General features: G+C 32.5%; 1 protein-coding gene across 1 annotated transcript in view; it reads right to left on the bottom strand.

The window, feature by feature from the left end:
- Positions 1–13,476, bottom strand: part of LRRIQ1 (leucine rich repeats and IQ motif containing 1) — a 97,215-nt gene that overhangs the window by 30,414 nt on the left and 53,325 nt on the right. The window contains exons 21-22 of the mRNA XM_052669005.1: positions 13,219–13,304; positions 9,394–9,492 (exon numbers count right to left, since the gene is read on the bottom strand). Coding sequence (XP_052524965.1) covers positions 9,394–9,492; positions 13,219–13,304 — 185 coding nt within the window. The remainder of the gene's footprint in view (positions 1–9,393; positions 9,493–13,218; positions 13,305–13,476) is intronic.

Here is a 13,476-nt window from a genome sequence, read left to right on the forward strand (position 1 = left end):
TTATTAAATTGAACTCTCAGGGGTATCATGCAATCAGAGGTCACAATCGAGGCAACAGAAGCAATGTCACGATATCAGAGAAAGGGCCAATTCAGACCTGCTCCCTTACAGGCAGTGAGGTCAGGGCTTGCGGCAAATAACTGTATTAAAGGGGAATATTCTCTGCACACTTTTAGAACTGTCATCTGAACAAACAAAGTCAGGTCATTGGTAGGTTAAATCAGAACTTTATGCCTTAGTAGCACATAGCTTCTTTTCTTTTTATATTCTCTACTAATTTCTCAATCACAAAGTATATACCATCAGATACTGAAGCAAATTTAACTTTCAAATTTTTTAAAATTAAATTCTATATTTTATAAAGAGATCTCTGTTATTTTCATAATTTGAAAAATTACTGAGCTTGATAAATATGAAAAAATAAAAAGCATGAAAGCGCTTTAGGGAAATGACTTTCCACAGTCAATTTTAGTAAGCTTGATAATCAGTTTGCTCTTAGAAACCATTTATAAAACGTAAGGTAAATCATATTCTCCTTCCTTAATGACAGTTGTGAAATACAATATTTGAATTAGTTATAAGCACTCCTACGATTCCTTGAAAAATCATCTAACATACATACTGCCTATTTTTATAGATTACATGAAACACGTAATCTGTAGGTACAGGAATTTGCTCTTAGAGTTAGCCTTGAATGGCATGATTTTTTTTAATAACTGGATTTCAATTAAAAAAAAAAAAAATGTTTTGCTTGAAAAATGTTGTGTATTACCAAAATAAATTATCTGTCTGACTCACAACAGATAATTATAAAAATATAAAAAGATAGTTATTAAAAAAGAAAATATTAAGAGGTGCGTCAATATTAAATGCATTGTCATATGAAAAGTAGCCTTATTGGAATACTGTAGATCTCTGACCTTACAAATACTACCAGTTCTCCTTAGCACTCCTATATAATAAGAACTTCTACATAAGAAAACTGAAAAAATATATTCTTAAATCAATGAAAGATTCTGGAATAAAGGCCTCTTAAGTACACTTCTGAAAAGTTTGCAGAGACATTGCTATTAAACATAGCATCATGCTGTGCAATTGAAACAAAATTTGTACCTATAACTGACTCTAAGTATACATTATATTCTTTGTTCATAGCTCCACATAAAATGCAAGTACTTTTGCAAGATAAACTTTTGTGCAATGCAACAGCTGTGATATTTCTATGGACACACTTTTTGTGGCCTATGTTAAAATATAATTCACTTACCAAGATCAATTTAATGCTTGAAATATTTACGCCAGAAAATGCTTGGGATATACCTAAACATACCTTTTAATGACATCTTCACTAGCAATTTTTTTTTTTTTTCAGTGTAAAAAGAATTGCTTGCATTTGGATATTTTTTAGTGAAAGCAAAACAAACAAACAAACAATTTCAATATTGATCAGTCTCCAGACATCCAAACAAATGGCAATAAATTCAATAACTGTTTTCAATGAGGCTTACCAAATCCAAGTGCTTTAACACTTTATTTTAGAGGAATTTAGCCAAATTTTCTCTCCCTTACCCCCTCCAACCAAATCCATTTGGATTTAACTTGTTTCTAAAATTATCTGTCTTTTGCACTCTAAGACCTGGGTCACAACCTTACTCAGGGACAGGAAATAGTTATCAGGTCATTGAATGGTCAAATGGAAAAGGATTTGAAATGCTTCAGTACTCAGGGGTCTTTTCATCCAAAATGATTGCCTTATGTAGAATAAAATGCTGTGCATCTGAATATGGAGTCAACTTATTTATGCATATACTGGCTGAGCAGATAGCTATACTACTTAGCTTGTGAACACTCACTTCAAGGAAAACAGAAAAAGTAGTGCAAAAAACTCAAAAGATAAAACTATCCAAACTATTGAGCTATCTTATTCAACAATGACATAAACTTCTTATCAACCTCTGATGACATTTTGAGTGAAATCTCATTCCTTCTGAGCTCATCACTGGGTAGTCATTAGCAAAATAGCAGTAGTACTTTTTCTTCCCCTTAATGTGAAGTTCCTTTTAGTTAAAGGTTGGTGAATTACTCTGGTGGGAAAGCAAAGGTGACAGAGCTTATATATTGTATAAAAATCTAAATAAGTTTGTTGGAACAAATAATCTGTCTAGGTCAGAGAATATACACCACCACAAATCACAAATCTGCAAAACAACAAAGAGCTAACACACATGCAGGTGAAATATGTGGTCAAAATTGTAAACCCATAATATTAGAACAGTGGAACACTAAAGATAAGAAACACAGTGAGAGTTTATAACAGTAAGTATCTATGGCCCAAATTTTCTATTGAAGAATTTCAGGCAAGGATAAAAATCTTATTATCTCTCTCTCAGAAAAAAAATAAAAAATAAAAAATAAAAATCATTTAATGTTAAACTTAAAAATGTTAATAAAAATATCTTATGTTTATATGATTTATAAGTATTCAGATGCTGAACTTTACTGCCTGAATGTACATAAATGACATTTTATGCATTCATTTTTAAACCTACACTATAATTTCAGGATTGCTTCATTCCATGAATAGTGAAAAAAAACCGTACATTATTATTGATGGACAGGAGGCTGGAAAATTAGGCCCAGATTTTATTTTTTAGTTTTGTTTTATAATAAGAAACTGGACCACTGAAACTATGTAACTGAAGCTTGAGTGCGTGCACTGTAAGGCCCCTGCAGTCCTTTACAACTTTTCAGCGTACCGCTGTTGTGAACTAGGTTTGCACTCTGCCAGCAGAGCAGCTCTGACCCATGGAGAGCACTCCTTCAGATCAACACTGCCTCAGGCTTTACTGCTTTCTCCAAGAAGTCTTACATTTCAGGCATCAAGTTGAATTTCTTCTGGAGATGATTAACCCAAACCCATGACAGATTTTTTCCAAGATATCCAACTCCTTATGTTTATTTTATCCTGGCTCTTTTTGGATGTACTGGACATAAGTAACCTACTCATTTTACATGTTAAAGGGTTGGTGGAGAGCCATTAATTCCTTAAAATGAGAAAATATTTCAATGTGAGAGTTCTGTTGTGTGAGCTCACACTAAATAATAAGAAACAAAGCCAAAGAATTCTGATTTTAAAAGATAGATTCTCTTCCATACTACTTGTTTCTGTAACACATTTTCATCACATTTCATCACACAGACCTTAGATTCTTTAGAAATGTGTAATTCTGTCAATTTTGTCAGTGCCACATGGTTTAAGAAACAGCTTCCCTAATCTGGCATACAAATTTGACGCCCAGGAGATATGTAATATGTGCATCTTACTGTAAACATGGCAATTCTGACAGTAGGACTGCAGGAACATCAGATTTAGAATGTGGTTAATAATCCCTTTCAGACCACAGATAAATTAATGATGATTTAATTTAGAAATGGATGTTTACAAACAACATAAAATTTACAAACCGCCTCCTGGGCGTTGATACTATTTTTTTTTCCAATGAAAATAACTAATTTTTAAAAGATGAAAACAGCCAACAAAGAGCTATTAGCTACAGTTCAGTGTACTTTTAATTGCCCTTAAATAACTAGTAACTTAAAATTGCTTTACTTAAGTCTAGTTACTTAACTTACTTAAGTATACCTTAAGTTTAATATTAGCATTCTACCCTCAGTGCTTTCTCTTAACTCTCACACAGATATTTAAAAGCACCATTGATCTGAATCAATGTAAATTCTATTTAATAACATACATATTTTTCTTCAGTGTCGTTAATATAGAATATCTAAGAAATTGTTTATCATTATGTTGAAATATTGTAATAAGCCTACATAATTAACTCAAAGGAGATCTTACAATTACCACTTTCCAAAATCTCATGTTCTATTTTCCAATTAGCATGAGTAATAACAAACTATAAGAATGCTCTGCTACATATTCTCACTTGGAATGACAATGAGTTTCATAATTGTGAAGTACCAGAAAGATGAAAACTAGAAAATATTAAATGGATTTCTGATATTTAGCTTTCAATAAGACATAACCACAAGATCATTTTAAGTCTTTTTCTCGTTCAAGTATGAAGTGTTGTATCTACTTGCAATTTAAAGGGAAATGGATAAGTATTTCCATAATAAAAAACAACCTGTAAAGTTAATTATCAAAATCATATTGGTGAAGGATGTTTTAATATACCTATTTTTCACTTTTCAGTGATTAGTCACCAGTGAGCGTAAAATGAAAGGAAATATAGTACTACCAATAGGAAGTACAAATTCCCAAGTTGCAGTATCCTGACAACTCATTCCAATGCCTTTTTAATATAACTAAACTTCCTGGCAATGGTTATCGTATGCATCCCGGGGTGAAGTCAAGTTATATTCTTTCCACTTATTTGAACTGTATGGTACACATATCACTGATGGCTATGACAAAATATGACAAAAAAAACAAAAACAAAAACAACGTTTTAATAAATTACTTAATCTACTAAATCAATGAGAACATAGTATATGAAATTCTGAGAAACACAGCAGTCATTTAGGTGAATCATATGCAAATAATAAACACTTAGATAACTTGACTGGACTCTCCCATGTGATCTGCATCTTTGAACTTGCTCTACAGATTGGAATCCAGGTTTTCATTCAATTGAATTGAACAGAAACTATTTGGATAATCCAACAAAACTGTTGAGGTACCTAGATTAAAGAGGACTCCAAAATACTGCTTCCAAAGATTGTAGCAAAACAATGTGCTAGGCAAGGGGCCTCCTTCTGTAGTTTTGTACTACTGCACCAGGATAAAGCAGTCACACTGTAGAAGTAGACATCCTTCCTTTGTATAAATGGAATTACACACCCTGTAATTATCGACCTATAGCTGATAGAAATGCTCAGTTACACATTCAGTCAAGACTAATTGGAACTGCCCAAGAAAAGAATAGCCAAAGACAGATTCTTCTTTCAATTTCTGATTGACTTGATCCAAAATAATTTAGGCTATTTTATACTACATTAATGACTGAAACAGCCTTCAAATAACAAGAGAAGCAGCAGTAAAATTTCCTAAAAACACACTTTGCCATAAAATAGGAAATGAAGGATTTTTTTTTTTTTTGGTGTGTGTTTTTTATAACTTTTTCAAGATTTTGAAACCATTGAAATATCACTGTCTACAAAACATATCACACATATCACACATATCACACATATCACGCTAGCTTGTACTAAATGAAACTCAACAACTTGTCTGGAAGCATAACCCAATGACACCAGAAGAAGCAGTACCTCATAATATTTCACACATAATTCCAGGAAATGTCCACCCAAACAAAATCATAGAATCATAGAATCACAAGTTTGGAAATGACCTATGAGATCATCCAGTCCAACTGTCTCCTCATCACCATTGCTACCACAAGCACTAAACCATATCTCGCAACTCCTCATCCAGATGCCTCTTGAACACTGCCAGGGACGGCGACTCCACACACTCTCTGGGTAGGCCATTCCAGTGCCTGACCACTCTCTCAGAGAAAAAGTTTTTCCTCATATTTAATCTAAACCTCTTCTGATACAACCTGCAGCCATTTCCCCGGGTCCTGTTTGTTGCCTGTGAGAAGAGACCAAACCCCTCTTCACCCCAACCTTCCTTCAGGAAGTTGTAGAGTGCAATGAGGTCTTCCCTGAGCCTCTTCTTAGATGTGAAGCTTGCCAGATAACAAGTCAGAGTTTTTGATCAAACCAGTGTCTTAAGAGAAGCAGTAGAGCACGCTAGCATTCTCTGTGGCCTAGAAGCTAAAATGGTCACTATATATGATCACAGCCCAAAAATATTATGTATTTGAATTTAAGTTTCAACTAACCTATATGACTACATGCATTAAACTAATTTTAAAGAAACTAAAACAGATTGACAGGCAGCATTCATATTATAAAATGCACAATGATACTACAGATGACTCTAAAGAGTAATTGTTCATTATTTTATTTCAGAACAAATGGAAAAGCAAAGAAAGACTGTACTATTTAACTCTTGTCAATTTATAGTCAGTGTATATGCATAAATGTGTGTATGCACACATGTATATACATGCATACACACATACATATACATATACAATACAAACACACATTTAATTGCATTCCCATGCCTTCATACATTGCTTGTATTTTTAAATGGTATGCTCTTGTTTGTAGGAATAATGCTTCCTTATGTGTTAATGAAGCATGTAGTACAAGGGAATTTGCTTATGACTATCTTGCGTGCTATCATGGTACAGATGTGAAAAAAAGGTTCTCTTAGGAGATTATTATAACACTGCTGAACAAAAGATGATGACTCATATTAACAAATATAATATGTCACTCAAATTTTAAAAGATATTTTCACATATATCTCCTCAATCTCATTATTTTCTTACAATGTGTATATAAAAATAAAAATGCATTAATTGTCTCATAGGATCAAAGAATTCCACAAGTTTTAAAAATTGGATATCAACATTTATTTTCCCTGTCACTTCCTCCTGTTTGGAAACAAGGTGATCTTCATAAAAATCATTCCTTTTATAACACTTTAAACAATTAAGTCTCATGGCCTGGCTATATTTCCATTGTCTACTAACTGTATACCATTCAATAATCTCTGAAACAATAAACAGTGGAAAATCATATCTCAACAGATAAAACAATATTTTTATTTAGAGCTGACATTTTAATTATTTACAGACTCAAGACAAACTATATGTAAAAATAAATATGTTTAATTAAGGCATAAAGATGCTTTCTGTGAGAGATATTAAGCTCATTCCTTTCCACTCTTTATTTTATAGCTCTTATTTTTAAATCTTTTTTTCTATTTGTATTGTTAAACACAAGCTAAAGAGGCAATGAAGCCAAAAGACATTCATCCTACACTTTAACTAGATTACCTCCTAAATATTCATTACCATGATGTGTTCCAGTTTGAAAATCTAAAACTGGTCTAATTGTTTCACTTCCGAGGGCATCTCCTTTCAAAAGTAGTGAATCTGTTATTTAACAGATAACATATGTGTACTTACTATTGATGCTAAAGTTTCTTCCCTCATTTCCCACTTTAAAGAAATAAAGTGGGAATGTATAGAACACAGTTTTTTCCTTTTCTTTGAATTATATTCACTACTTTATGCAGGAGACTGACTGGAGTTCACATTTTCTGCCAGAGCATTGACTACCAGTCTGTGAAGGTAAAAGGGATTAAACAGTTACATCCAGGAAGTTTATTTCCACTGCAAAATGAATTGGACTGTATTCTCTCTTGACTTAGAACATCGTGTCCACAAGTTTTATGGATAAAGAATGAAGTAATTCCAACTTCCTGTTATGGAAATAATTTGTACTGCAGAACAGACCCAAAGAAATTTATTCCAGGAAAAAGAGGAAGAAATGGTTAAAAAGTGAGAGAGGTGAAATAGGAAGGAAATTTTTCTGTGAGCGAGGGCAGAAATGACTGGTGACATAACTCTGAAATCATCACGCAAGTCCTTTGATTTGAAGTAGATAACATGTAAGATGTTATCCAAATTCTAACTTTAAAATATCTGAATTCTGACTGAGAGGTATGCCAGTTAATGCTCCATACTGCACTTTAGATTCAGATAAACATTCTGGTGTTTTCTGACCATGCTATCCGTAGTAGCAATGCCTCAGGTAAAAGGACAATCTCATATTTTGGTCAAACAGAACAGTTTGTCTTCTTGAAGCTCACCAGATAGCATGTAAGTAAGCATCTTATATAAAGTAGATGAAAGAAGACATGCTTATTAGCTGTCCAAAGAAGTATAATCATTCTTGAAATGAACGACAAAGTTCAAGATTGCCAGTACAGCACTTGCCTTTTGATATCTAATCTGCCACAGTGCCTTTTCTCCATGTATTAAAAAAAACAATTTCTATGATTTTTAGTATATATATATATATCGGCTTTCCACAATGAAGAAAACATTTACAGGCAGAAACAGATAAACCAGTGGCAGGAAAGGTAGGCTAAAGACAGGTTCTTAGTCTGGGATCAAGTTTCTCTCTTTGATACGGCTTTGAACAATCATGCTTATGGTTGAAAGGACACAGAAACAGTTTGCACGTCCATCATCAGCACACGATGACTTCAACAAATGGTAGCATATAAACATATGCCATTGGAACACATAAAACTCAGTGGAAATTGATCAGATGGATCTAGTAGGTGGCAGCTCTGCTCATGGCAGAGGAGTTGAAGTAGATAATCTCTAAGCATCCTTACAACCCAGGCCCTTCTGTGATTCTGACAGTGTAAGAAATGGTAAATCAGGCCTCACATATATAGACTCCATATTTTATACAAATTCATGCTTGAATGCAAGGAAAACAGAGAAGCAAATACATCTTTCCTCTTCAGAATTTCACAAGAACTGTTTCCAGCTAAATCTGAGTATGGACTCATGAATGTGAGACAAATTTGGCCCTTCATATAACTAAGTTCATTGACAGAATTCATTTAAGATATACCCAGCGCAGTTGCATACCTGTCTCAGGTTTAACTTCTTTTACTAATCTGTAAATGTGAATTATCTTGTTTTTCTTTTGCCTTATAGAAGTGGGAATAAGTATGGTATTGTATAGTTATGTCATAAAAAGTGATAAAATGGCAAAGGCGGCACTTTTCTGAATACAGAATTGAGTTGCACAAGGAATGAAAATAGCAAAAAAAGAGCTCTAGAAATGCTCATATTCTCAACAGAAGGGTATTTTAAAATTTCACTTGTATTCACATGTATTGAAACCAAAGAGAGCTTTATCAGTAATCTCATAAGTTAATGAACTAAATTAGCATTTATGGATTTTTGGAAAGAAAATCATTTTTGCTTGTTGAAGTAAACACATTTGCATGTTCAAGCCTTTTTTTTTTTTTTTTTTTGTCTTCTGTCAAATGTTGGGTTTTTAGAGAATATTTGTCAAAATAACTGCTTTTAAAAAATGTCATCAATCATCAGGTATAATGGCTACCTTGAGAAAAGATGACTATGAAATGAAAAATTTGAAGTGATATTTCATTTACAAAATTAGCTACTTCATTCCTCTGTGGCATGCTTTTATGTCCTTGAAAGTAAATTAGTAATAATAATAAATAAATAAAAAGTGTGCCAGTTCATTATGAATTAATATCTTGGAACACACTCCCTCAAATGAATTGAAATTGAAATTCTTCACTTCTGTAACTTGAAACATTGAGGAATTGATAAGGACCTTAAAATCCTACCTTCTTCAATTTCTTCATATTGTTGTATATTTCAAGTAGACTTGTTTAAAAGACATTAGGGGACATATATGCTTATATGCATACAAACAAAGTGAAATTCTTGCTCATACCTTCAAAGTAACCAGCTTTTACAGACTGTATCTTTGGTGGTTTCACATGGAGATGTTTATTTTCATTTTTTTTGAACAACGCCAGGCGCACAGCTGGGTCTAGACGAAAAGAACAAGTTAAAATCAAAGGTCAGTCTTGGCTCATTCATTCCTTCAAGCAGTTTTTCACCTTTTAGACACTTAATAATTGAAAAGACCTTTAAGCGTTGGTTTTATATTCACAGAAGGTTGCATTTTCTAAAAAAAAGCTACATAAATACATGTGTAACTGAGATTCAAGCTCACTGTCCTACCAGAATTTAACACCATTGATCCTTATTTTGCTAGCTTATCTCAAAATTGAAAATAATTTCAAAAGTATAAATTTGCACAAAATATTTCAAAATTCTGTTTTTAAAGCTTGAAACTCAAGCTTTAAACTCAATTAAACAAGTACTATTTCTAAAAGCTTTGGACCGTAAGTATTCAGTGGTCTAAATCAAGTTACTTACACCTAAAGAATGTTATCAGAGGGCAGTTTATTAGTTATGTTTTGAGGCTAAACATGCAGACAATAAGATAACCATTTTCCAATCCTTACAGAAGACATTGGGAAAAATATATATATATATATACATATATATATACACACATATATATTTGGTAATCCATAGTGCAGCAGTTTTTGTTTAACTGTGTGTTCTGATAGTGCTAACTTCTCACAAAGCAGCAAAGCAGACTAACTAGAACATAGTTGAAAATATCGATGAAAGTAATTTAGTCCATGCCTACTTCCTGAGGCAGAACCAGTGACACCTTAGACTTTTTTTTAAACTCCAGTTGTCTAGGAAAAAGTTTCTCTTCTTGTTGTGTGATGTTTGCAGCTCCCAAATTAATTCAGAAGATGCCAGATTTGAAGTCATTTTACCCCACTTTTACTAACCACATCAGGGAGACTCAATGAAATGACTGAAGAAGTATAGTAAATAAGCTCAATTAATTTTAAGGTGAGAATATTAAAATCATTTATAACTGGATTACTAGCTTTATAGATATATTCATTTTGCACATAAGGACTAATTACATCTGTTTTGGCATTCATCTCAAATAAAAAATAAACCTGTATTAAGTTTGTGATCTTCAGAGTAGCACGTTTGAGACAACAGATTGAAGTAAGATTTTGAAAAAAAAGAACTATTAAAATAATAATATGCTATATTTTAAAAGCTCTGTCTGAACTTTTAAATGACAGAAGTTACAAAGATATTGTAACTGAAGTATAAATTAATATTTTCATACATGGAATATAGATGGTCGTAATGAATACTACACATGGATTAGAGTGCAATATGTTTGGAGACACTGTTGATAAGATACAGAATTGACAAAAGGACTTCTAAGTTACAAAGGTAGTTGCACTAAAGTGAAAGACAGTGTCTTTCTTCCACAGGCAACCAAATACAACCATTCAAAATTGACTAAAATATCTTAAGACGGAATGTAATTGAACATTCCCAACCATTTTCAAGTAAAAAAGCAATTTCTACAATAGCACACTGTTTTCCTATGATGGTCTACTGAAGTTGCTCCAATACATTTTTGAAATGTCATTTTCCCTTAATCGAGCTTACCATTCAATTCTGAAAAATCCAGCCAGTACAAAATTAATCTATACCAAGGACTTTCAAGTGAAGTCACGTGAAATTGTTAGAATTATTCTACTTTTCTCAAATATTTACTTGTGCACAAAGACATCAGAAATGCATGAACTGAGAACAGAGGGAAATGATGGAAATTGTTTTACTAGGGGATTTCTATCAGAAGATTTATCTCAGTCTTTGTGAAATAATCTTTAGGGATTTAACTCAGTGCCAGACTACTGAATTTGTACCTACCTAGATCACCTCATCCATTGCCTACAGCTCTTTTGTTATTAAAAATGAGCCTTTTTCTTTATCTAGTCCCAAATGTAGGCAATATTACAAAGATTAGTTTATAATACCGGTGCTTTTCAGTCTCTGAGAGAGATGGGGAAATGAACTGTACATATGCTTTGATGACAAGCAATCAAATGTTTCAGATTTCACACAGAGAACTGTTAAAGTGTGCAATAGTTCAAAATCATATAAACATATTCCTGGATTCTTGCATACTCATTTAAATGTGGCTTATTAGACAATTATCTGTGTGGGCAATCTAGAAACCAAGGACATAATTTAATACACATTGTCTGGCAGATTTCAAATATAGAAGATTAGTTGGACAAATCCAAGAAATATTATAGAAACAATATGGAGAGAATAGTTACTGCCTGATCTGCCACATTTACTAAACAATGTCATGACAATATGTGAAACTGAAAAAATTCAAAGCTTGCCATAAAACATAGAAAAACACTAGCATGTATCTGTACCAACTTTAAAGAGCTGATAAAGAAAAGTAGCATTGTGACAGATGAGCATCTAACAGAAAATTCAATTTGTAAATTCACATGTAAGAAAGCCTGCATTTTGTTCCATAATTGAACAGCAATTAGAACCATGGGATTCTCATCCAAGGCCTGAATTCCCAGATTATACTGCTACATGGAATACATAGCAACAACACCAGTAGCTTTTCATTTCTGCTACTAGAAAAATGTAGATTAATGGTCATTTATTTAAAGTGTAATAAGAAATAATATAGTCCCCCAGGTTTTTATTTTGACTGTTGTTAATTTAACAAATTATACTGTATAGTGAGATCATCTGTTCTGGGGTTCTGGGTTTTATACTTCTGTGGTTGTTGGTCTTAGTTGTTTTGTTTGCTTGTTTTGTGTTGCTCTGTTGCCTTAAATTCTAAACTCAAAGCAAAAATTATTTGCTGACTCCTATGAAACATCTTAATCATTTTCCTTTGGTTCTAGGAGTTGAGGTCCTCTCCAGCTGGCTTTTGCCTTTTTTAAGACTCTTATGGAGCAAGAATTACCATCTCATGCTGTCAGTTACTGGTAAGAGAGTTTTCCTTTGGAGAGGAAAAGGATAAACACTAAGTATTACAGTAGTGTAGCAGACACCAGCTGAAAGCGAGACAAGGCTTCCAGATATCTTAAAAGGAACAAAAGTTCACTTTCGGAGTCTAATATAAAATCCAAATAACCTAAGAAATTCAAAGTTAAGTAAGAAATTCTGTATTGCTGTGCTAATGCATCTTCAAGAAATTTAGAATTGTTACAAATTGTAGACAGTGTTTAAGCTCAGCAAGATGTAGTAATGCCTGCTCTGTTTAGAATTTACATTAGAATTTCTAAAGAATTTTATGCATCCATGATAAGCAAAAATTTTTCCAACATTATACCAGTTATATCCGGCTGTTTTTTTTGGGGGGGGCAAAAGTTCTTGCACAATCAAACAAGCTTGTTATGGAGATATGAATAATATTACACAAATTTTATTCTAAGGACAACATTTTAATCATAGGAAATAAATGCAAAATTAACCTGAGGAAGTAAATAATTTTAACTTGATTCTATCATAAGAAAAATATAAGAAGTACAAATTCTAGAAAATATATATATATATAAAGAAAAGAGATACATGAGAAAAAAGACAAAGTCTGTTTAATACAGCTGTAAAATACTCATTTTTATCAGAATTTATTATAAAAAAATGAGTAATTTATCCCTGAAAGAAAATGATGTCTTTATGGACATTTAAAGTGTAACCTGTCTTTACTAAATCACATTCCCCTTAATTCAAATTAATGTTTAATGCTGTGCAAGCAACCTTTTTAAAAGAGATGCTCTATTTTGAGATTTAAGAATAGAAACATCTACTTACTACAATAATTATTTATGTGTTGACTTACCCACATTTTTATTACTGTATTTTCTGGGCTTCATTTTATGGGCCCTCTTCAGCATTAGTTGTGCAGTAGAAATATCTTTAAAACCCCTATGGGAAGGAAACAACATACTAAACTTCACATACATTACATTAGATCATCTGCAATGCATTTTATAATGTACTTTTCAAAAAGAGTGTAAGTTTTTAGTATTTCGTATGCATAGTAAAAAATATTATGAATTATACAGATTCCTGCAATGCTTATCTTAAAATTATAATG

Source organism: Tympanuchus pallidicinctus, unplaced genomic scaffold (assembly GCF_026119805.1).
Source record: "Tympanuchus pallidicinctus isolate F22 unplaced genomic scaffold, pur_lepc_1.0 scaffold8, whole genome shotgun sequence".
Lineage (NCBI taxonomy): Eukaryota > Metazoa > Chordata > Aves > Galliformes > Phasianidae > Tympanuchus > Tympanuchus pallidicinctus.